The sequence below is a fragment of the Cupressus sempervirens genome, chromosome 9, assembly GCF_028749045.1.
Source record: "Cupressus sempervirens isolate cs-2001-9-10 chromosome 9, ASM2874904v1, whole genome shotgun sequence".
NCBI lineage: Eukaryota > Viridiplantae > Streptophyta > Pinopsida > Cupressales > Cupressaceae > Cupressus > Cupressus sempervirens.
The window spans coordinates 332065499-332092342 of NC_143126.1; the positions used below are offsets into that span (position 1 = coordinate 332065499).

General features: G+C 39.2%; 1 protein-coding gene across 3 annotated transcripts in view; it reads right to left on the reverse strand.

Annotated features, from left to right (window-relative positions):
* LOC149538698 (U-box domain-containing protein) overlaps positions 1-26034 on the reverse strand; it is a 207769-nt gene extending 181735 nt beyond the window's left edge. The window contains exons 1-2 of one of the 3 annotated variants that reach the window (XM_089800031.1): positions 25886-26034; positions 24116-24932 (exon numbers count right to left, since the gene is read on the reverse strand). In XM_089800031.1, coding sequence (XP_089656157.1) covers positions 24116-24930 — 815 coding nt within the window. In that variant the 5' untranslated portion in view covers positions 24931-24932; positions 25886-26034. Of the gene's footprint in view, positions 1-24115; positions 24933-25746 lie in introns of all 3 variants that reach the window. The other 2 variants (XM_089800032.1, XM_089800033.1) reach the window with 2 other exon arrangements.
* Positions 26035-26844: the final 810 nt, after the last annotated feature.

Here is a 26844-nt window from a genome sequence, read left to right on the forward strand (position 1 = left end):
ATTCAAAAACGGTCAGAGCACCAGCCATTCCCTTTTTTTTGAGATTTCAGTAGGATTTAACAAAAATACAATACCTTTTAAATTATTTGTATATTGATAATATATTATTATATTATTTTTATTGGTTCATTTATTTATATTTTAATTATTAATTACTAAATCTTAATTGGAAATGTGGACATTACAGTCCACCCTTCCCTAAATTTGATATCACGTGATTAGTATTATGGTAAAAACTTGATTGATATTAACAGAGACCGAAAAGTCAATATATACAAAAGAATGAGATGATGTTTTCTTAGGAAACGATTGTAAAGAATAGAAACATTCTATTCTAGAGAGAGCAAAAAATGAAAGCAAACTAAAGCTTAAGATATTTACAATAGGTAACCATTAACTAATAATAGATGACTTATCTATTATTGTAATACCCTCCCTTAATGGTTAATCTATCTAACACACCAAGCTGTCCTCTGAATTTGACAAACTTATCAAGACCAAGAGGCTTGGTGAGAATGTCTACAGTTTGATCTGAGGTAGGAACATATTGCAAATCTATAGTATCGTCTTCAACCAGCTGTCGTATGTAATGACAGTGAACATCCACATGCTTGATTCATTCATGGAAGACTGGATTCTATGCTCACTTGATAACGCCTTCATTATCAACAAAGTAGTCGGTCTTGTTGGTGACATCTGCATATCCCCAAGCATCCGACGAAGCCAAACAGCTTCACATCCTGCCTTAATAGTCCCTGTGTAGAAGAGAGAGAAACTTCTTGCTAGTCCATGTGACTACACTAGATCCCAAACTGAACACATATCTAGATGTTGACTTTTAATCATCAACAAAGCCTGCCCAATTTGAATCTGTGAACCCACTGAGTTTAGGATTAGAACTTCAAGAGTACAGAAGTCCATAATCTGAAGTGCCCTTCACATAACGAAGCACACGCTTTGCTGCCATCCAATGATCAGCCTTAGGAGCTGTGATAAAGTGTGAAATATAGCTGATTATGAAATTGATATCAAGCCTAGTAGCAAAGAGGTAAATGAGACTACCTACTAGTTGCCTGTATATAGTATCATCAACGGAAGCAAAATCAGACTTTGCTGATAACTTGAAACCTTTCTCCATAGGTGTAGATGCAGGCTTGCAATCCTGCATACAGAATTTTTCTAACAGGGCCCTGGCATATTTGGACTGAGAGATGAATATACCAAAAGACTGTTGCCAAACTTCAACACCTAGGCAATAATGCGTGAGCCCAAGGTCAATCATATCAAAAGATTGGCATAAATTTTGTTTAATTCCCTGAATCAAAGATGTTGAACTGCCAATGATGATAAAATCATCCACATAGATAACCAGAAGGGTGATGTCACGACTAGTAGTCTTGATGTACAGATTTGAGTCTAAAGAACTCCTCTTGAAGCCTTGATCACTGAGGTACTTATCAATCTTGATGTACCATGCCCAAGGGCCTGCTTCAAGCCATACAGAGCTTTTACCAATCTGAGAACTTGATGGTCTTTACCAGCAACCTTGAATCCAAAAGGCTACGTCATGTAGACCTCTTCATGGAGATCACCATTCAGGAAAGCACTCTTTACGTCCATCTAATGGACCTTCCAGCCAAATTGTGTTGCCGTGGCTAGGAGTCTAGGACTAATCTGATGGTGCTCATCTTTGTAGTAGGAGCAAAGGTCTCCTCATAATCAATGCCCAAACGCTAAGAAAAGCCCTTCGCCACTAAACAAGCTTTGTACTTATCCAAAGTACCATCTGATTTGTATTTGATTTTGTAGACCCATTTGCAACCAATGGGTTTCTTCCCTGGTGTAAGATCAGAATAGGACCCAAGTGTTGTTCTTCAACAGGCTCTGGTGTTTAGATGTCATGGCCTATTCCCACTCTGGAATTCCTTTAGCCTCGGAATATGTTTGAGGTTCAAACACACTGTGAATGTTAGCCATGAGAGAAAAGTTAATAGAATCTGTAGTTTTGCTCTTTTTCCGAGCAGTTCTCCCATCAAATGAGCTCATCATCATGAAGATCAGCAAGTGTCTTAGCCCACCACTTAGGCCGGATAGGAGAATGAGCAACATTAGTACCAGAAGATGCTTGATCAGCAGGATCCTCATCAGAAGAATCTAGATCAAACTCAAGTGAAGCATCTACAAAGCGAGGTGATCCTGCAGGAGAAGCCAAAGGAGTCTGTACAGGTATCACTAGAATAACTAGAGTTGCAGGAGCTACTGGAGCCCTCCCATCAGGTGGGTCTAATGGAAGCCGAACTCCCAAATCATGAGCCATCATAGGCTGGTCTGCTAGATCAAGAACAGATGAAACAGGCATGAATGGTCCTCACTGCTCATCAAAGACTACATCGCAACTGTAGATGAGACAAGATGTCTCAACATCAATCAAGCGGTAAGCTTTGTGAAGACTGCTATATCCAGCAAGCATCAATCTCCGACTCTTGGCATCCAACTTGGTGCGTGACGGATAAGGATCCAAACAAAAGCAAGAGAGCCAAAAACCTTCAAGTGACTGATTCTGGACTTGCGACCTAACCAAGCCTCTTCCGGAGTTTTACCTTTGACTGCCATTATGGGTGACCGGTTCAACAGATAAACTGCAGTGTTAACTGCTTCTGCCAAAAACTACTTCAGAACATGTTTGTGTTCAAGCATGGAACAAGCCATCTCAGTGATGTCCTGTTCCGACATTCAACTACACTATTCTGTTGTGGTGTGTTCAGTAAGATATTATTATTTTCAAAAAAAATCCAACGTTGCTCTGATACCATATTATGGTAAAAACTTGTTTGATATTAACAGAGACCAAAAGGTCAATATATACAAAAGAATGAGACAATGTTTCCTTAGGAAACGATCATAAAGAATAGAAACATTCTATTCTAGAGAAAGCAAAAAACAAAAGCAACCTAAAGCTTAAGATATTTACAATAGATAACCATTAACTAAAAATAGACGACTTATCTATTATTATAATAATTAGTTTCTATTGTGCAACTGGGACATCCATTCCAATGACCCTAAAAAGTTAATTCCAACTTGAGATTAGAATTGCTATATTTGCAAATATAAATTTATCAAACCTAAAGATATTTCATCCTATTAGTGAAATTAAGAACAATTCAAAGGATAAAACTTATCTTGATTCATTGTAGAGCTTCCTTTCTTGCTCGTTTCGTAAGAAGTCTTAATAAATAATCCTTAGTAATCAAGTTCCCAATTTCTTGATAGGATGCTTGTGCTATTGTTGCTGCATAGCTATTTTAGAATGGTCCTCAAGCTATGTTACCATCTCATTACAATTGTCTTTTCCTAGTCTTATGGATATCCAAATTTAATATATTCATCCTTCCTAGAAGATAAGTTACCTCTCCTAGGCCTTCAAAGGTGCAATCTCTGCCTCATAGTGGGGTGCCCTAGCAATTCTCCCATAATCACAGTGTAGAAGGGTGCCCTACTAGCAATTCTCCCTTAACTACTACTGGGACAGAGGACCCTTAGTGGTTCTCCTTTAACTACTTTTGCAATAGGGTGCCCTTAGCGATTCTCCCTCATTTACAATGCGGTAAGATGCTCTTATAGTAGTTCTCCCTTAATTATTGCTCTAACAGGGTGCTCTTATAGTAGTTCTCCCTTAATTATCACTCTCACAAGGTGCTCTTCACGATTCTCCCTTAAATGTAGCTTGGGTTTCTTCTGCAATAGGATGCCCTAGTGGTTCTCCCTTAATCACAAAGCAATAGAGTGTCCTAGTCATGGTTCTCCCTTATATGTTACTATAATAGGGTGCCCTAGCAATTCTCCCTTAATTGCAGCCTTGGGAAGGTGCTAACAATAAGGTGCCCTAACAGTTCTTGAATTATAGTGCAATAGGATTCCCTTGTAACAATTCTTATTGCTACTACAATAGGGTGCCTAGCAATTCTCCCTTAATTAACACTCTTTCCCTTCAATTAAATGGTATATTAAATTTCTATTAATAATCATAAAAATTATTTACATACATATATTATTTAAAATTTGTTATTTTAATGCTTGAAAATAACCCTACCGATAAGGGTGTGATTATGGTTGAGCTTCCTCAAAGCTCCAATGGTCTCATATTCCCTCATTCTCTGATTGGGTATTGTTGAAACTCCCTTGGTCGTGCTTTGCTTTTTTATGTGTAAGACTCCCTTAAGAAGGTGCTAACAATAGTGTGCCCTAGCAATTCTCCCCAAATTACGGTGTAGTAGAATTCCCTTATAACGATTCTTCTTACTGCTACTACAATAGGGTGCCCTAACGATTCTCCCTTAATTATTGACACTCTTTCCCTTCAATTAAATGGTATATTAAATGTCTATTAATAATCGTAAAAATTATTTACATAAATATATTATTTAATATTTGTTATTTTAATGCTTGAAAATAACCCTACCGATAAGGGTGTGATTATGGTTGAACTTCCTCAAAGCTCCAATAGTCTCCTATTCCCTCATTCTCTAACTGGATATTGTTGAAACTCCCTTGGTCATGCCTTGCTATCTTATGTGGAGTTCCTCCTTTGTCTATTTTAGGTGTTGCTTTTATTTTATGGAGTTGACTCTTCTTGTCATACTTATGTCCTAGTTCCCAAGGGCCTCTACTGTTGAAACATATACATTTCTTAATACATCCTCTTTTTGTTCTAGGGCTTCCTTCCTTTGACATTGATGTCCTGTGCTCCATAGTCCTTTGCAGAAATAACACTCTTTGTCTATATGTAATTTCTTTGAATCTTCATGCCTATGTTCTATCTTTGTTGAAAAGTTATTAGATTTTTCTTTTGACAGATTTAATTCAATCTTCCTTGCTTTTCTGATGGCTTATTCCAAGTTTTCAAGGTCAAGTGATTTTACAAAGTTTTTAGTGGGCTCTTTAAGTCCTTCTATAAACATAAGTGAGTTTCTTTTTGGAAAGGTCTAGGACCATAACTGATAACCCTTGGAATTTACGAGCGAGTTCTTCCACTGTTTCAGTTTGTTTGAGCTGAGTTAGTGTAATGGGCTATGATACCACTGTAATGTAATGGGCTCTAATACCACTGTAATGTAATGGGCTCTGATACTGCTGTAATGTAATGGGCTCTGATACCACTGTAATGAGCACCCTGGAAATGCCCAAAAAACTGAACCAACTGCTGAAACATTATTAGTTCTCAAGATGATAAAATCAAATACATAGCAATGTATTCCAAAGGCCAAACCCCAAGGGAATGACGTCTAGAATGTTACAAGAGAGGATGAATGTCCTCTAATGCAAAGACCAAATCTCTAACTCACACCTCCAAGCTTTTATCAAATGCAATTCACAATCATCTGATGCGAAACAATAAGGCTCCCACCTCTATTTATACTTTCCCTACCCCCTTCTAGAAGGAGACCAAATATTAATTAATTGCAAGTGCTAGAAGCTCACCCTTCCAATAATTAATGCACTCTCTAGAAACTCCTCCCTTGCAATACAATAATTAATTGTGCTTCTAGAAAATTAAATTACTAGAGGCTTCCCCCTTTCCAATAATTAATACACACTCTAGAAGCTTCTCCCTTATGGTAATTAATTAAAATTAATTAAATAAAAGACTAGGGCATTACAGTCCGCCCTCCTTGAAATTGCTTGTCCTCAAGCAATCCAACAACACAATGAACTCCAAGCTCCACCTTTACTCCCTCAGCCTGTGTTTGCCTAACCTCCTGCAATGGGTTCTCCGGAACTGCTTCCCGCGTGGGTGTCGGCAAGTACGTCACTCGAGGTGCTAGGGTTCGATGGAATCGCGTACTCAGGTAAGCACTCAGCTTCTGGGTTCGGCTCTCTCTGTCTCACTCAGGTGATGCCAGTAGTGTCGTATCTACTATAACCACCGCATTAGAACCCACTACATCCAATCGGACACCCGATGCCCCCAACTCCTCACCTGTCGGTACCTCCATTACCCCTATCTCTATGTCCATCTCCGCATCAGGTACCAAAGTCTCATCTCCTGTCTCTGGTAGAGTCTCAAGAGTCGGCTCTATCGTTACCTCTGGAGCTGCTATCTCCATTTATGACGGATGTGCCTCTGCTATTGTCTCTAGAATAGCTCCTGTCTCTATGGTGGGCTACGTCGCAGTTGAAACTGGTGTCAACACCACTAGCTGCCTGAACTGACCAAATCCTGGAATGCCATGTATGCCCACAGGAGCCAAGTGTGTCGTAGCCGAAAGTTCAGGCCACGAAAATCTCAATGGCGTAGCAATGATCACCTCTACCTCCTCGTCCTCTTCCTCTTCTCCCTCGGTCCCACTCTCCTCTGAAGACGTCTCCTCTCGACCACTATCTGTGTTTCCATTGTCTGGCCTCGGTCGTTTCTGTCCGATGGTTTTGGTGCCAAGTGTATCCAAATGCCTCCACTACATAATAGGTGGTTCACCAGGTGTGAGTGGTCCCGGTTTGGCCTTTAGTGCATCATTCGGAATCATCCTCGTCATTGCCTCCAGGAATAGACCGATAGCATAATGCGGCATATAAAACGTTTTGTGCTACAATGTCATAAATTCTGACATCCATTCGGCCAATAATGTTGCCTAGTCATATACCCTGTCGCGCAAAATTTCGTTCATCATTGCTACATGTGGGAATGAGATATCCGAAGTGCGGCTCAAACCTGTGAAGCGGCTTTTCACTGTGTCCATCAAACAACACCAATGACCCTCCTGAATGTTAATTTCTTTAACCCTCTGCCTGTGGACGTGTCTAAAAGAGTCTCTTGTTCCGCCTGCAATAGGTCTTTGCACAGAAGCTATATCAAATTTATCTTTAATTCACGTCTCATCTTTTTTGGATTACTTTCTATTTTTCTTCTGCCTTGAGCATGACCAGGTATCCCAAATACCCATGTAAAGTCAGTCGGTTTGAATAACACTACTAAATTGCAACCAAGATATTCAAACGTACTAGTTCGAGAGAACCTATCATACGTTTCTATCATTATGCATAGAAACCCTTCATAGTCCCTGATGCAAAATACTGGCATTTGCACTACCCATTCTACCTATGCTTTCTGGATACTAGCCTTTACCTGGTGGTTGTTTGGAGTCTCCTGCCACCACTTTCGAGTTTCCACACCATTTAACCCTTCGAATGTAACACTCTGTACTCTAGGAATGTTTGTTGGCTGCTTTGGTTGCTTTATTGTCTTCTTACTGGTCCCTCCTGCTACACGGATTCCAGATGGTAGTGTCTTCACATTCTTGTTCACGGCTATGTCTTTGTCTAGTTTCTTTTTCCAAGCCTTTTCCCTAGCTGATTGCATAACTATCACTTCTTTGTTGTTTTGCTGAATAAATCACAAACCGTTAGGTCAATTATTTTCCAGTACACACTTGCTACAAATTTCTTCACTTGTCTGTACGGATCCGTACAGCTTTCCCTCGAGCTTTGTGAATCAACTACAGCAATTCCTCTTCCTTACTGTATCGGCTCCTCCTATGATGGTACGGCTTGGCTTCCTCTCTGATTGGCCGTACAGATTGTTTTTCTTCTCTACTTATCTCGGCAATATGACCCTTCTCTCTATCTTATAATCTGGGACCGTATGGTCTTTTCCTTCTCTGCTGCTGGTCACCATACGGAATTTACTTTTTGACTTAGTCGTACGGTCTTCAACCAATGATTAGTCTCTTTCAAATAATCTCGTATTCCATACAGATCTTCAAGTTGTTTTCCTGCCAAGACAATTTGTCTCCACTGTACCCTGTATGGTTCTGAATGGCTTATACGCCGTACGCAACCAGCCTAGTCTCTTTGTTGTGATTGTCGTACAGTCTTCACTTTTTATTCCTCTTCCTTGACACGGTACGGCTGCCTTCTAATATGCTCCTAGCCGTACGGCTGCCTTCTAACTTCTAATATGCTCCCAGCCGTATAGCTTTTTATTCCTCTTCCTTGACACTGTACGGCTGCCTTCTAATATGCTCCCAACCGTACGGCTTTTGTATGCGTCCCAACTCCTATTCTATGTCACCGTACGGTCACTATTTACCTTCCTAGCTCCTACCTTTGAATATCGTACGGTTCCTAGCTTCTTGCCTCTAAATACCGTACGATTCCCAAACTTAAATATTTTCCTTCCTTTTCTTCCATGCGGTAGCTTTCATATACCTGCAAGGCTTTCTTGAGGCCGTACGGTTATTAGCTTGCCTTATAATCAATCTCTTTTCCTTCCTAGATGGCCGTACGATCCTCTTCTCAATTCCAATTCCACTGAATTGTTATACAATCCTCTCTTTTTAACACTATACGATTGTCTTTTTATATACCCTCAATTGTATGGCTATGTTGTTCTCCACCAACCATACGACTCTGAATTCTCTCCTCTCGTGTGCTTCTTGTTTACCGTACACCGTACGGTCTATGTGAGTTTTACTTCTTTCGGCTTTCCTCTAGCCATACGGAGGTTTTAATAGCTCTGGGTGTGCCTCTTAAGTCCATACGTTAGGCCGTACTTCCCATTGTTTTTTGATTTCTCAATCATATTCTAATTTTTACTGCTCTTTTAATACTTCATTCTTTATTACTCAGCACATAGAACTATGTTTAACTTCATATTTTATTTACTTATTATACATATATACATTATTTATAGTCATTTTTTCTTTCTCAATTGTTTGTCAACAGGGGACCATTTCTTTCATGGTATATTTTTAACTTCGATCCATTCACTACATCTAGTATTTCTTTTCCGTCCAATGTCCGTAACTTAATTGCCCCATTATAGCCAACTTCTCGTATCTTGTACGGTCTAACCCATTTAACTTTGAACTTTCCAGGGCTGATTTCATTCCGTCTGTTATACTCCAATACTAACTGGCCCAGTTGAAACTTGTTTAGTTTTAAGTGCTTATCATGCCATGCCTTCCTCCTATTTTGTGTAACTTCGATGGCCCATTGTACCTGTAGCCGTGGCTCATCAAGTTTGTTCAAATTGTACAATCTCTCCCTTAAGCTTTCCATGTCGCCCAACTTGTTCTCGATTGCTACTCTTAAACTCGGTACCATGAATTATGTTGGTACCACTACCTTCTATCCGTACATCAACTAAAATGGGGTATGTCCTGTAATTACTTTATATTAAGTACGATACGCCCATAGGGCTGATGGTAACTTTTCTTCCCAATCTTCTCCCTCAACTGCACAGGATTTATAAATTACTCCGACTAGGATCTTGTTCATTGCTTCGGCTTGTCCATTAGCTCTTGGATAGTACAGGCTCGACAAATGAATGATAGATCTTAAATTCAATAGAGAGTAGTCGGATAACATGGTTAACAAAGTGTCCTCCTCAATCACTTGTCAACTGCAGTGGGATCCCGTACCTTGTAATAATTTGCTCATATATAAATCTTGTTGTGTTTACTGCCGAATTATCCGATAATGTGCGTGCCTCCACCCACTTAGTCAAGTACTTCATTGCTACCACAATGTATCGGCACCTTCTAGTTTTTCTCACCTTCATAGGTCCGATGAAGTCAAAACCCCATCTTTCAAAGAGTTCCTATGCGTGTGAGGGATTCAGAGGCATGAAGTCCCTCTTCAGTGGTTTCCCAACTCGCTGACATGTGTCGCATGCAACAACCCAGTCCCTGGCATCGTTGTATACAATTGACCACCATAGTCCTGCCAGAAGTATCTTCTGCGCCGTTGTCTCTGGCCCCATGTGTCCTTATGTCGATCCTTTGTGTGCTTCCTTTAGTACCTTTGGAATTTCCTCCTCTAGGATACACCGCCTTAGAATTTGATCAAGTCCCATTCATTTGGTGGCATGTCACTCGGAAACTATCCCGTCGATAAATATTCTCCAATACATGTGTACCAAGTTGGTAGTACTGTAACATGAAATAGCTGCGCATTTGGAAAATCATCATTAATTCCCTCAGGTGGCTCCCCCAATTTTATTCTCGACAAGTGATCTGCACTTACATGACTTTTTCCTGGCCGTACCACGATCTTAAATGTGAACTCCTGTAACAATAGCAACTATCGACTTATTCTTCCTTGAATAATCGGTTTATTTGCCAAGTATAGCAGTGCTTGATGATCTACGTAGAATACGAATGGCGTGGCCAACAAGTAATATCGGAACTTCTACACTGCCTACACCATCCCTAACACCTCTCGCTCCGTCGTACTATAGTTTTTCTCTGCCTTTGATAACAATCTACTTGCAAAACATATTGGATGGTCCAATCTGTGGTCACCAATCTGCGCCAGTATTGCTCCAATAGCATAATTTGATGCATCTACATGAACATGAAATTTTTTGTCCCAATTCGGATAGGCCAAAATTGGAGCCGTGGCCAACCTTGTTTTCAGTCCCTCAAAAGCTTCATTCTGTTCAGCCTCCCATCTGTAAGGTTCACCCTTGCAGGTGAGTTTGTCCAACGGATAAGAAACTTTTGCAAAGTTTTTAATAAATCTCCAGTAATAACCGATGTGCCCTAAAAATGACTTTACTTTCGATACATCCGCCAAAGGTGGCATCTCCAAGATTACGCGGACCTTGTCTAGATCCGTCTTCAATCCTTCTTTACAAACTATGTGTCCAAGCAGTTTTCCCTGTGGCACCATAAACCTACACTTCTTTGGGTTCAACACCAATCTTGCTCGTCTGCACCTCTCCATGCATTCTCCAAGCGCTGTTATGTGTTTCTCCTCTGTGCTAAAAATTGACCAATCATCTAGGAACGCCTTAAAACTTCCGACAAACATTTTATCAAATATGTGTAAGATAATCCTTTGGAATGTTGCCGGGGCATTGCACAATCCGAACGACATCCTGTTGTATGCATATACCCCATCTTCCACAATGAATGTCGTTTTTTATTTGTCCTCAACGATGGATATCTAATTGTACCCCAAGAATCCATCCATGAATGAATAAATTTCATGCCCTACTACTTCCTCCAAAATGCTATCCGTATATGGTATTGGAAACGGGTCTTTAATTGTTAAGGTGTTTAGACATCGGAAGTCCACACATATTCTTATCTGTGTTGTGCCTTTTTTCAGGGATATCACGATCGGTGATACCCAATCACTTGTCTGCACTTCAAAAATGATTCATGCCTCCAGCATCCTATCGATTTCTTTCGTGACCCGTACTGCATAGTTTTTATTCATTCGGTACAGCCACTTTCGTACAGGTACTACACCTTCGATCGATGGTATCCGATGGACACATAGCTCCAGTGGCACTCCTTTTAAGTCTTTATATGTCCAAGCAAAAACATCCTTGTACTCCATGAATATTTTGAACTTTGCCACCTTCAACACTGGGTTCCAATCATCTCTTACCAGAATGTTTTTTGGATTTTCCTCATTGCCCAAGTTCATTGTTTTCACTGTAGGCTCTTTGTACTTCATCAGTTTATCTTCACTGAACGTATGGGCTGGTGTTTCATCTATCTGCACTTCTCTCTCCTTTAGTTCACTGTACTCCTTCGGGAACTCATTTCTTCCTTTTTCTTCCTCAACACCCAATATGTTGCAGCTCGGAAAGAGCTCATTATCTTCCATCTGCCATAGCAATCCATTCACTGAGTCTAGGTTGTCATCAGTCGACGCTCCTAATCTCAAGACCCCTTCCTCATTTGGTTCCATCCTCTTTTTCCCTTCGTCATAACTCCCACCTTCGCCTTCTAAGTCTGACGACGCTGCCTCTTCCCCTACCATTTGTGTCTGCAAATCAATTATGAATCTTCTGCCTCCTCGCTCCATGGATAAGGTGTTCCGTTTCCAATCATGTTTTATCTTTGCTTGCACCAACCACCCCCGTCCAAGGATGGCGTCATACCCTCTTCTATTTAATGGGATGACCACAAAATCTAGTAAAAACGGTTGTGTCCCAATTGTTACCGGCTGTGCCATCAAGGTTCCCGATGGTTTTATTCCATGTTGATCTGTTGTGAGTAACTAGAAAGTAGGTGGCCACAATGTGGGTTGTCCTAGCTTTTGCCAAATATCTTCCAATAGCACATTCACACTTGATCCTCCGTCTACAATTGTATCTGTCAGCACAGTACCCAAAACGCCCATCTCCACTACTACCGGGTGTCTTCCTGTTGTAAGTGCCAGTAGCATCGGGTCTGCTGTCATTGTTCCCTTACTATCCCTTACTTCCTCCGTCACTCTTGGGGACAGTGTCATATTCATAATAGTTGTACGCAACTGTGGCATTGTGAGAAGGTCATTTAGTTTAATAGGCACTTCTATTTGCATTCTCTGCCTCATCATGTTCTATTCCGCCAAGTTCCTTTTCAAAGTTTCGGTAGTGTCTTTGACTTGTGATTTCTCTACTTTCATCTGCTTTTCTATCTCTGTTCATGCTTTTTGTAACCTCTCCTTTTCTTCTGCTCCCGTGTCACTACCAGTACTTTCTCATCACAAGTTTCAATGCTTAATAGATTTACCCCTTGTTTTGGACATTTTGCATCTTCGTGGTCCCCTAGATCACACCATCTACATAGTAGTTGTGGCATCTCCTTCGCAATACAGTCCCTAGCGAAATGGCCCCAAAGATTGCATGCTCGGCATCGTATCATCGACCGTCCACTCGCATCGTATTGTATTTGACTCCGGCCTTCGTTGTTATTGTTGTTGTTTCCACCCCTTCCGTGTCTATTATTGTTGCGATATCCACTGAAAGTTGCATCATTGCTTGTGTTATTGTTGTTGGACACTTCCTATGTTAGTAACACCTGCTAGTGTCCTTTTGATTTCATGTTAAACAAGCACTCTTTTAGGGAATGTCCCGCCACCTGACAGATGTCACATAACTGTTTCTTGGGGCATGAGCTCTTTGTACGGCCATCCTCTTTACAATCTATGCACCACAGTTCTCCCTTCACTGTGTCCAAATTCTTTTTCAAATTCTTAAATTCTTTCATCATTCCAAGCATATCTTTCTGTAGTGCTCGTACCTTCTTGTTTGATTCCTCGTCACTACTGCTACTTTCATATGATGAAATGTCTGAATCCAAGGATTTATGCTTTTTCTTCTTACTTGTCTTTTGTTCACTTTCTAAATCCATTGCACGACTATACGCATCAGTGTACGACGTCGGTAGTACAATCTTCATCTTCCTTTTCAGAGCCAACCGTAGCCCTTCCACAAACCATCATTTTTTCAAACCATCTGCCAGTTGACTTTCCATCTTCCCAACCAGCGCTTTCAGTCGTCTGGCATAAGCCCGTACTATTTCATTCTCCCCTTGCTTAATACTATATATCTCCGCCACTATTTCATTATCGTCCCGAAGCAATCTAAATTCTACTATGAACTCTTTTTTAACATGCGCCCATGTAGTCAGTTTTTGAGGGTCGGCATCAGAAAACCAATCAATTGCCACACCCCGCAGGGTTGCTAGGAACTGTCTAACCCAATTGTCCTCATTTGTCACGCCATTTGCTATCCATATGGTTTCTCACGTTTTGCAATGTCGGATTAGATCTATTGTACCATCACTGTTAAACTTGGGTAATTTTTCTTTGAGACCTGCCATCATTAATTTCTTTTGATTCTTAGGTACTTGTTGAGCACCCACGTTGTTCTGCACACCCACACTGCTTCAGATAACAACCTTGCTTCCAACAACTGCGCTGCCTAGTGAAAGGTCTTCTTCAAGTGAAGTTGTTCGATTCTCTGCCTGTATCCATTCATCCAGTGTATCGGGAACAAAGAGTTCACTCCATGCTCATGCTCCCTCGGCACTTCAAGTCGTGCGAGTTGTTTCCCTTCCGTTCAAACACTCTCCCCTCAGCGTATACAAGTTAAGGAATTCCTCCTTTGTTTCTTCCACCAAATTTAATCGTTGTCAAGTCTCGTCCAGCAATTCCTCGGCACTCTTCAATCTACTAGGTGAGTGCACTCCCTCTGTCTATTCCTCTTCACCCCTTTGGTGCCTGTCGGCAATCTGTTGAAGCTTCTGCCTATTATGCTAAAAATTAAAACTTCTTGTGTTGTACGTATTTCATCTTTGTCCTTTACCTTGTTCCTATCTTTGTTAAGCAAATTCGGCATTAATCTTCATCACATTCTTTCGTTCCAAGTTCGTCTAGCAACGGCGCCAAATGTTTACCGTACAGGATAAAGAAACTTAACACATGTAGTATATCACGATACAACACAAAGTAGATACCTTATTCATATATGCACTCAATGATTACAATCCAAATACAATGATCCAATGATGATTCCAAAGTCCATCTCAGACGGTGTACATATACCTTTTCGAAGGGGTGACTCAATCATCACACGCCCATTCGGATACTATTCTACCCATCAGCTACAATATAGATTTTACCAACAACATTGAGCTCTTTGTTTGCATGCCTTTTGTGTGTTTCCATTCACTTTTCTTCACAAAATTCCCTAAATGATACAACTTCTCTAATGTGAGGTTCTAGAGCTGCATAAGTTCTTGCAATGTCTTTGCTTCTAGTCATTGGTTTTCCTATTCCTTCTTCTTCTCTCGGTATCTCTCCACTTGGTAAGAAAGGGGGTTGAGATATCCTAGTCATGGAAGATACATAATTATTATCTAAGCGATTGGAGCTAGTGTCTCGCACATTGTTAAGATGACTTTCCAAATTATTGGTTGAATTTCCCATATTTTGCAGTGCTTGGAAAAGGGCCTGATTTGATTTTTCCATTTGACTTATCAAAGTTTGGTTTGTCTGCTCCATATTGAATCTCATTTCATTGGCGAAGTCATTCATTGTATCTTTCCTTGTTCTTCTCTTGTAAGTTTGCATAAGCCTCTACTCACAAGATGGCATAATTATACTCTGATACCACTGTTATATCCCCCTTGGGTATGTCTAGGGTAGTAGGGACAATTCCTCTATAAACTTAGCTACAAGACTTATTTCTCCTGAATCCTCAAATAAGAATTATGAATTATGAATTATTATGACCATGCGAGTAAGATATATGAAACTAATATTCTTCACATAAAAAAATGCATACTTAAGATGTGGATCACTACTATATCTGATATGTGCTATAATGTTTATGCAAGTTATACTAAAAGATATTAGTTTTGATAATGGCAGATAGGCTGTTAGCTACAATTATATGGCAGCTGGATTGTTGTTTCCCAAATTAATATTTAAATAGATGCAGTAATTGGCAGGACATATCGCTTAAGGACATCTCAAGTTTTGAACTTGAATTAATGATGTAGAATATCGCCTTTCAATAAGATGGTTACTACCATCCAGCATATAATTTTATATATTTGGCTGCTCAATACTATGTGCTCTCTCCGATCTCACTGTATGTTGTGCCCCCAATTTCCCAAAATAGGAAAGTGCTCAAATGTGCATATCTCAAACGACATGTAAAAGAGAGTAGAACAATTTATTTATTTTCTGGATAACTTCCGATGCCTTCCCTTAATGACTTCTATTTTGTTGTTGGTTCTTCTCTTCTATCACTATTCTCCCTTATTATTCGACAGAGATTTCAGATGGTTTTTGTTTCTGAGATCATTTGAGCGTTTGATGGCTAAAGAAGGAAATAACAATATATTTCCTAAATTTGGTTACTTAAATAACAATAAAGTGAAATAGTATAATCACTTTATTTTGTAATAAGTGGTCCCTTGGCTCATTTTCCTAGAAGTTATAACTTAATAATATGGCCACTCTTAATGAGGAATCCGCCCCTCAATGGGTCAAACCATTTTGTTCAGTTATTTTTTAATAAAAAGAAAGATAACATGTTTTCTGATGCCAAAAGTAGAATCCTGACCTCAAATTCGAATAAGGGATTGAGGCATGATGAACAGGGTTAAAGGGAATTTGTTTGGATCATTCGTGTATTATCCAAAAAGCTATTCTGGCAAGTGGAGACTCCAATTTTCTCAGGGATTTCTATAGATTTTGCTCAAGGATGATAAGCGTTGCAGCTGGCAAGCTTGGATGTGTCTATCGAAATTCATTGCAAACTCAGTGGGAAAGAAGATACAGATCGATTTGAAGAGACATTGGAGCAGTTCAGTATTTTCCAAGACTCAATTGCTTTCCAAATTGCAGATAACAGGCAGACTCCATTTGGTATGAGATTTGAGAGCCCAGCTGATCCACACCAGAAAGAACAGGGGCTGAGACTCACACAGAAAGCTATCTGAGCCGTCTATACAGAGGTTAGTGAAGGAAATCTACCAATTGGGGCATAAAAATAAGACTTTTCAACTAAGAATTATTTAAAGCAGCAGATCGGATGCATGCTGGGTTGCTCAATGGCCTAAGAGGAGCTCAATTACATGCCACAGCCATATCATGTCCTGGAAATTGATGCCATTATAAATTGAACAGTGTTGCAAGCAAGAAAGGCCCAGGAATTTCACAGCTCCAGGTTCTTATAGATTTCCAGGTTCTTATCTAGTTTGAATTGTATGGGCATTAGCTTTTGAAAATAGAAATTAAGCATATCAATAAATAATAAATTTGGGGACTTAGAGTTTGTTCATCAGCATTAATAATGAAATTGCATCAGCGTAGTAGGATTTGTAGTTTACAAAATTATTTGTATTCTTTGATTTGATATCTCAGCATTTAGCATATTTAAAAAAATCTTAAAACATCAAAATTACAAAAAAAAAATCAGAATATCAGAAAAATCCAAAAACTTATATGATATGTTGGTCAAGGAGTACAAATTGCAAACAAACCCACAATTATCAGCCCTAGAGCCGATTGGGATATTTCAGTGGTATCAAAGCATCAAACCTGCCAGCCTGTTGGGTCAGTTGCATGGCTAGAATTAAAAATGGGTGCTCTAAGGTTTCATCTCCATCAGCAGATACAAGTAAGATGCCTCCTGCCAAGGCATTCAACGATGCAGTTACAAGCAGCTAACATCAGTATTGTTCTCTTCCTAAGAAGATATGTGACCTCCTTTCCTTCACACAATTTATGGGTGTAGCCAAAGCAGATGCTGATAACTGGGTATCTACAAGTTCATATCAGCAACAAAGAAGGAAAGAAGAATCAAAGGAGAGTATAGAAAGCATTGAAAGAGAAGATAAGTCAATGAAGGAAACAAGGACCAGCAATGCAGATACTGGGAATAGTGCAGTTGAGCTTCGTCTGGTGGACTCTATAGAGGAAGGAGAGGAGGAATCACTTGATCTTACAGAATGGAGCTGCATGAGTTTCCTAGTGGGCATTGATTGAAAATCAGTGTGAGGACTCCTTTGAAGGTCCTGAGAATGATTTTACCATTTTTCATGAAGAGGCCACAACATCATCTGATGAATAATTGAGTTAGAAGAATGATGAGGAAATTATAATGGGCACTAACGCTGTTTTCATTCCAAACCAGCAAGAGAAATTACCAGATAAAGATCTTGAGGGGGTATCGAAAAAGGATTTTGAAGATAGCCCTGCTCTTCTATGGCAATCCACATCCTCTACTGGTGAATGTACACATGTCCATAAGCTTAATTTGGAGAGCCAACTGACGGTTGGAGAAGAAAAGGTCATTGCAGCCTTGTCACATTTTGACAGTTCCCACAAATTAGTAGAGAGCTGCATTTGGAAGGTCCAGCTTGATGGTAGACATAGAGGTAAAGAAGAGGCTTCATCAATTTCTGATTTGCAGGTGTTTATGACAGCCATGGAGGCAATGAAAATGAATTACTTAAATCTCCTTTCAGACAGAGATCATCTTCTTGATCTTGGTGTTATTTTTTCTAATGCTTAGAGGGGAAGATAAGAGAACGTTGACCAGCTTATTTCAGAACTTGTAAATGTTAGAGAGGCTTTGGAAAATTCTCAAGTAGCTCTCCTCGTGGCAGAAAATCAGATTGAAAAACTGAGTAGGGAATTGAGTTTAGCCGATGCTTTACCTACAAAATCAGAAAATCAGTCATTCATAGCAGCTTCTTGTGATGAACAGAAAACACACAACCTTGCATGTGAGGTGGACAAGGGAATATGTAGATGAGGAGCCACGTGATGCAATTCAAAAATATATTCACATTCGCTCAATCAAGGAAGATGGCAGCCATGGGAGTATTGTAAAATCAGTTTTGGACAGTGCGGTATCTAGTGGTAGCAGTGGATCTATTATCATGGAGGGTATGACATTATTATAGTAATAGACCTGGGTGAAGTTGTTCCAGTTGACTATGATGAGCAATGTTGGTCAATTTTCCAGTAGTTGCTGCATGTTGATGCAGATCTTACATTCCGTGTTTCAAGTCTTGAGACTTTTATTACAGCTAGTATTGAGTCCGGCCTAAAGGTTTAGTGAGTACTTTGTGAGGTATGCACATTCTTTTGTATTCGCCCACTCATGGATGATTTGATGTTCCGTTTCACTCTTCAGAATGGGATGAATATTTGGTATTGGGTGATCTCTTCTACGACAGATGGAGCGATATCTAGCAAAACTCCTCAGTTGTTTCTCCCGGATGGTTATGTGGTCAGTATACGGGATAGAGGAGCAGGGATTAATCAAATAGATTTCCTGGATATGAGGGATCAACCCTCAGCAGTTACATGGCTGAACGCAACTCTTTTAATCAGTTGTGGTCGAGGGCACTATTCCTGTAGCAATATTGACTGGAACCATGATGAGACACTGATAGCTGCATATGGACTGGGAGGTACTCATCTCTTTAGGCACTTGTGTTGGCCCATAACTCAGAAGCCTAGGGATCAATTGCATGGATGGTGCCAGTTGCAACATAGAGTGACAAGGCAGGGATGGAGGATGCTGTGACTTCAGGTTAGTGCTGGGAATTGATTTCAATACATTTCACCAGATAACTTGGGATTCTGGTAGCTTGGCAGTGGGTGATCTGGGCACAGTTTGATTTGATGAGTGGGTTTGGTGACAGGAGGATCTTCCAGCAATGATCACAATGATGCAAGAGAAGCTTGTTATGCAACTGGGATCAGATTGGGAGAGAGCACAGGTCAAAGTATTCAGGCCATACAGGCAGTTATTTCAGATTGATGCGAGGGAGCTCAAGGTAGGGTGGCCTGGAGTGATGGCATTTCAGTTGCGACCAGAGTGGTGCAGCAGAAGTCAGTTGGAGTTGGGTTTAATGGACTACCAGTTTATTCATGGGGTCCAGGTAGAGATTGTTTTTGGGTGCATTACTGCAATACTTGGATGGCAGAGTCTTCTATACAGTGGATGGTAGAGATCTCAGCATATAATTTATATAGAGATGATTTTCCAAGTTAGGATCCAGGAATTTCCTTGTGGAGCAGTTGTCTCTATAATGTGATGGGGCTTGACGATGACAAGAGCTTTATCTACGTACAGGGGTTGTTGGTTGGAGTCCTCCTCTGCATTGTTTGGGATGGAGGTGGTACAACAGTGCATTGCTTGTGGACAATGAATCTCCAGAAAAGGGGGGAATGCAATGTTCCCTTTCTAGAATGATAGATAACTGTTCAGGGTTGGCCTATTATTGGAGATATCATAGGCCAATAGAGTGTTTAGGGGACTCATAAAGTGCCTATAGAGCCAGAAACGAGCTTTTCAGGCAATTTTGGGCAGTTAATGACAGGTTTCTAAAATTTAGGAAGGATCCCTATTTTTTAGGGACTGACTTGAAGTTGTCCAGAAGGCATTCGGAGACCACTATGTACATTTAGGAGACATTGGACACATTTCCTATCGTTTAGGAGGAACTCCCAGTTAGCTAACAGACATCCCAAAGCTGCACACAGCAGAGGATATTCATTAGGACTCAGTTTCAGGGTGATAGGCCCAGTCTCATACTCTGTATGAGCATTCCTAGATTTTAGGAGAAGACTGCCAGTTGGCTTGGACAATTCAGGCATCATCCACAATCCGGTGGTTTCGTTTGGTTTTCTTTTCTGACCTCATTTGAGTGTTTCATGAAAAAGAAAGGAAATATTAAAATATTTCTTTAATATTTCATAAGTTTGGTTAGTTAAATTATTATAAAGTTAAATAATCACTTTATTTTAGAATAAGTGGCCCCTTGGCTCATTTTCCTAATAGTTATAGCTTAAGCTTATGACTTAATAATATGGCCACTTTTAATGAGGAATTAGACCCTCAATGGGTCAAGCCACTTAGGGGCAGTTATTTTTTAATGAAAAGAAACATTTTAACATGTTTTATAATGCCAAAAGTACAACTCTAACCTCAAATCCGAATTAGGATTTAAGGCATGATAAAAAAGGTGGAAGGGAATTCATTTGGATCATTCATGCATTATCAAAGAAACTATTCTGGCAAGTGGAGGCTCTGATTTTTTCAGGGAATTCTACTTTGCTCAAGGACAATAACCCTGCAGTTGGCAAGCTTGGACACCAATCCTACTTGTGTGTGTGTATGGAATGCAAACTCAGTGGGAAAGAAGATACAGATAAATTTGAAGAGATATTAGAGCAGTTCAGTGTTTTCCAAGACTCAATTGACTGCCAAGTTGCAGATCGCAGCTGTAAACTCCATTTGGGGTGAGATTTGAGAGCCCAGCTGATCCACGCCAGCAGGAACAGGGACTGAGACTCACACAGAAAGCTATTTGAACCACCTATACAGGAATTAGTGAAAAAAATCTACAAATTGAGGCACAGAAATAAGTCTTTTCAACTCAGAATTATTTATAGGAGCAGATTGTATGCATACTGGGTTGTTCGATGGGCTAAGAAGAGCTCAATTACATGCTACAGCCATATCGTGTCTCCTGGAATTTGATCCAATTATAAATAGAAAAGCATCGCAAGCAAAATATGCTCAGCAATTTTATCAGCTCCAGCTTCTTATAGATTTCCATATTCTTATCTAGTTTGAATTGTATGGGCATTTGCATTTAAAAAATAGAAATTCACTGTATCTACGAGTAATCAATTTGGGGACTTAGAGTTGTGTTCATCAGCATTAAAATTGACATTGCATCAGCATGGTGGGATTTGTAGTTTTCAGAAGTATTTGAACTGTTTGATTTGATATCTCGGTATTTACTATTTAGCATATTAAAAAAGAAAAAACATCAAAACTTTAAAAAAAATCAGACATCAGAAAAATCCAAAAAATTAGATGATACATTGGTCAAAGGCTACAAATTGCAAACAAACCCACAATTCTCAGCCTTAGAGCCAGTTAGGATGTTTCAAATTTCAAAACCAATTTTGGATAGAATATATGATGTACATATACATATAATGACTGGGTAAAAGCTAAAGCGAGTGTTTTGAGTGTAAATTATCTTTTGTTAAAATGGCTCTGGCTGGAAACTGAGTGGGTACAAGTTTTATCAGAACCATTGGGTGTGAGGCATAGAGGGGAGTGACCAGTGACAACCATACTAATCATCCTGTTGCAAATGTTTATAAGTAATGTTGAGTAGAAGCGATGCAGCTCCCAAATCCCTCTTGACTGGTCCAACGGAATCATTGAAATACTCTTTTCAATCTGTTATTTAAAATCTTTTTATCAGTTCTTCATTTGTGAAATCTTAACTTGTTTGCATCAAAAAGTCATTATTGTATGAAAGGCTGAGACCCTACATCATTCCCACGGAATAAAAATGAGGATTTTGGTTTGGATATGGCTGCCTGATTGTGGGAAGGTCCCAGCCTAAATGCTGCAGTGGTGAGGATTCATGCTGGGTGTGTACCCAGGGCTGGGACCCACCCACAATCAGGCAGCCATGTGGCCACAAGTGGGCTGGCTTCTGCTGGCACTTTAGTGGGACTAAAACACCACTCTTGAAGCTGGTGGGCGCCACTCACTATCAGTTCAGGCTTTTGGCGTAGTGGTTGCCTTGCTTGAAACAAGAAAAGTATTATATGAATGTAGTATATAGAGGTGAATTGCAGAAATATATTATCGATTCCTATAATTGAATTTATTATTATTAGAGGAGGTTGAAATTATTGTTTGAGGTTTATCATGGCTACCATACAATAGCTCCTGTATTCTGGTAACATCTCACCATGGGCATTCTTTGATTCTTATTTCTGTTTGAGGGCTCTTCTGGCACAGCATTTGTTTATCTAGGTAAAGCTTTTGCAGCAGAGTGCAGAGACTATGCTACCCTTTAAGAGTCGAGCTACAGCTAATCATACTTTATTCAAATACATTGTCGGAGAACATTGTGAAGCAGCTCTACTATAAGTATCTCAGTATTGGTTCATGAATTGGACATACGGCAGGTAATATCCTGGGAGCAGACTTTGTGCCGTTGGAGCATATACAAGAAATCATCAAGCAGAGTCTTAAGGGAGAAACTGTGTGAGGAGCTGATTGAATGCTTACTGCTTTTCAACACAAGAATTCACATTTACATCATGAAAACTGCTCATGAGCCAATTGTGAATATGTGTTTCTAGTTCAGGCACGAGCTTTGATTATTGCACACCATTCACAAGTCCAGTCTGGTATATATTGAGGTTGTTGTTGATAATCCCAATGCTGGGCATTGAGACTTATTGTATTGAATGTATTCCGAAGGTTGCCATTTAATAAGTACAATGTAATATGTTGTTAAAAAGGTCAGATTCGTCTCTATATTTTGTTTCTGTGAACACTCATTATTATGTTATTGCTAAACATGTGCTATAGTATTATGAAAATAAGTATATCTAGTATTAGACTAATAGCAATAATAAACGAAATTCAGAAACAGGTATTTTTTAGGAAGTGGTAATCCCAACTTAGTGATATTACAAAAAGACAGTCTCCAACTGTCATAACATGTTAACTGTATGTAATTTCTTCTCAGTAAGTGATAGGAAGAAACCAATTATACAGGCTAAACTGTTGGTTTTTACAATGATAGTTGTACAGTTGTGTTTCAATTAATAAATTATGTTTGCCTATGTTTAGCATTCTAGTGCTTGCAAGGGTGGTGAAGATGAACCAAGGTTTGCTTCATTAATAAAGTAAATAGGAGGATATTCACACACATTAATTTAATACCTATCGATAACTTGCAGATAGCTGTTGAATAAAATCAGTTACCGATTGAATTTGTAGGTTTACTCTGAGTTACAACTCTTCCTGAACATGTCATCTTGCATGCTTTATACTGGAGTAAATCAAAAACTATCAATTTTGTCTTATACTATTTAGTATTATTTGATTGCTTGGACCCTTTGTGATAGTTTGTTTGTTTCAAAGGTTGAAGATTACTCATCCTCCAATTGTTGTTTGATATTTAACTGTAAATTGTATACCAGTTGAATTACTAGATGGAGACCCAAGAGTTTAGCTTCTATGTTGTATAATGACAAAGAAAAGAGAGTGAATTCATGACCGTGTCACTTACTCGATACCTTGTTAACTTGACATTCAGATAGGAGGCAAATGCATCAAGAGTGTATAACACTTAACAGACACCAGGGAGAAGTGAAATAATCAGCCAAGACTTAACAAGATCTACTGCAGCAGAAGATAACAAAGTAGACTCTGTAAACTCGTTAGAATGGTAAGGATTGAGCAAGTGGGCAGTACTTGTCACTCATTTAGACACCTCAAAAACATCGTAATAACAACAAACAAAATCAATACACTGATTCACCCCATAGACTGAAGCAGCAAAGAAACACCACATCTCTCCCTCTCCCTCTCTCATGAGTGTTCTATCTATTAGTCCTGTGGATTCACTGAAATTGATAGGGAAGTAAATCAGGAAGAGGAATATAAGACTGTTGAAAAGTATCACAATCTTGCTGACCCTGGATCAGATCTATCATCTAAGATAAAAAGGGATAAGGTAGAAACCCTAGGAGACATTGATGGAAGATAAACAAAAAAGAATAAAGTCATGATATTTGTATTTTGGTATTTTACCTTCAGTTGTGTTAATGTGAATGTTTTATCTGTATCACTGAGAAGGTGCTAAAAAATGTTGTGGTATCAAAAATGTTGCATTGAACTAGACTAAAGCCATACTGCACTAATCAGTACATCTTTTCAATTGGATAGATTTCAATTGCAAGTTACCCATCTTGTATTTGGAATAAGGTGAAGTGTATATAAAATTTGAATAATACTCAAACAAGAACTTACCCAACATCCTGTTCTTCTCTTGTGAAGATGACATGATCAGGTAAAGCGCTGACATGGAAAAAGGGACCCAGAATGCTTTCAACTTCAATAAACCGGCCATCCACGTGGTCACCTTTGGGAATCCAAGAAGGATGATTCACAAGGGCTTTCACACAAATAGGAATTTCAATCATATGTTTAAGGACTGCCAAGGGGATCTGACAGCTTTGAAGAGGTGATGCCACCTTGCGCATAGCTAATTTCAGATCATCATAAAGCTGCTTCAAAATAGGATCTAGACTATCCTCCTCAAAATCTCTTAAAAATTCCTCCAGAAATCCAACTGGTACAGTAAGGCGGGAAGCACTGCTTTCACCAAATGTATCATAACTAGTCGAAACTCTGGACATAAAGAGATCCAAAAGATACGACTTTTCAAGAGCAGACTGAGGAAACATATCTGGGTTTCCCAAAACAATCCTACTGTAGGAAACAGCCAATTGTCTTGCCTGCTTTGTCATCTCTTCCATTTTAACACTCATGTTTTTATCCCGCATGGAAGGTATTTTTCGTAGCTCTTCCTGCGCTCTCCCATAGCACTGGACCAGATACTTAAAAGGTGGTTCAAGGTTAGGAATGGACAGTCTGTCAATCAAAATTCTCTCCATTATATCCATTGACAAAAGTAAGGGCCTGCCTTCACTTAGCACTTCAGCAGCTGTCTGCTCTAAATACACCACATGATCCCTTCCAGATTCTAGGGTCACTTGAAATATATGACGCAGTATAATATCCTCCACCTCCGCAGGGCTTCTGTTTGGCTTTGCTTGTGCCATCACTGCAAAATATTAATAAATATAAGAAACTCGTAGAAAATATGCATCATTAATCAGCACAAATATAATGTGCCAGTTGCGGACAATACAAACATTATCTGGATTACCTAAAACCAACAGCAGATACAAAAAAAATGCAGGAATCAACAGTTTCCAGAAATTCAATCTTGGACACAAACACAAAACAGGTCTATTATTTGTTATGACCTCAACCATAGGAAACTGTTATCATCAATCAACAAAAATACAGTGTACCAGTTGCAGACAATACAGGCAGAATCTTAAATGCCTTCAATTGTAAAAACCAAAAATGCAGCAAACAAAAGTTTCCAGAAATCCAATCAGAGAGAGAGAGAGAGAGAGAGAGAGAGAGAGAGCATATTCTAAATTTGGTACCAAAAAAACTTTTGGATTAAAATTGAAAGCAATCATAAGACAGAATCCACCGTCCAGGTTGCATCCTTTCACTGATCATTAGGATGACTGGCCGGTACTTATAGCCAACCCAAAACCTCATATGATGTTTTCAGGCATTTGATATTCGGAACATAAAAACAGGTTACACACAAGAGGTAAAGCGACAGGAATTAAAAGCATTCTGGAACAGAATTGTCAGCAATTCGATCAAAATCCTATATTTAATATGCAAAAACTGAAACAAATTATGAAAGCCCAAAAATTGAAACGAAATAGAAGTTCAACCAAAATATCGATCTCAGAACGCTGAACAATTTTTTTTAATATTGAATGATTAATGATAGTGCCATACTGGCCCAAAATACGAAATCAAATCAAAACATGCAGTCCTAAGATAACCTCAATTGTGTCAAACTCAAGTGTGCTTTAAGAGAGGGAAAAAAAACCTCAGGAACAGTCTCCGCAAAATAAGCCAACTCGGACATTTATTTACAGTCGAAATGAACAGGGTAAAATATTCACCGATGAAATCTCGTACCTGTGTTGGATTTGACTATTGGCGTGTTAGACCTGGCGTGTTAAGACTGAACCGAGAACTTGTAAATCACTCGCTGCCACTTATTTAACTGGAATGTCCGGCAAAGCAATATAACCGAAAGCTCGTCTCGTTTTTTCTTTTTGATCTTTTGATTGCCAACTCTTAGAAATATATTAATATAGAAGTTAGTTTTATAACGGCGAAATTAGACAATGAATGGACGATTTATTTCAATGATGTTTATGAGACTGATTACTCTCAAGATTTCTTTATATGTCTTTTAATGGCAGATTTTCTATTATGAAGTCCAATTGGAACGGTAACAGTTTGGTTGATCTTATTCTCATCAAATAAATTGTGCACTTGATGAGAAAATGTCTTTATGTTTCAATTGTATTTGTCTTAAAGAATATACAAGTTCTCTTTTTCCTGACTTTTTGGACCTCTTCCACCTACCTGACTCACCCCTGAGATGATGTGAACCCGTCCTCAACCGCTACTAGCACCCTTGCTTTCTCTTTAATAACTGATCCTCAATATTTTCTCTCTCCATGTTCTTGACTTGGGTTAATCTCTTTGATGTAATGATCGTTTTTGACCAATGTAATTAGTCCACATAGTAGTCTAAATCTTTTCTACAACAAACATGTTTATTTCCTCGTTGGTATTATGGCACTCATGTAGCTCGATGTTCCACTTATTCAACAACTCATTATTTTGTATCATCCAAGTTTTCTTCCTATGGTCAAGACTTTGATTCATCACTTCTTTTTTGCCACAATTGGTTACCGATGTTTTCAGCCTTTTTGAAAGAGTTGATCAATCAAGTTATCATTGATGCCTCTAATGGAAAAGTACTAGCTTTTACTAAAAGGGTTGCATACAATTATGAGGTTTTAACTTTAAGATTACTTGTAATTAGGTGCTTTCGAATCCTCTCTAATTGTCTCCATCCACAT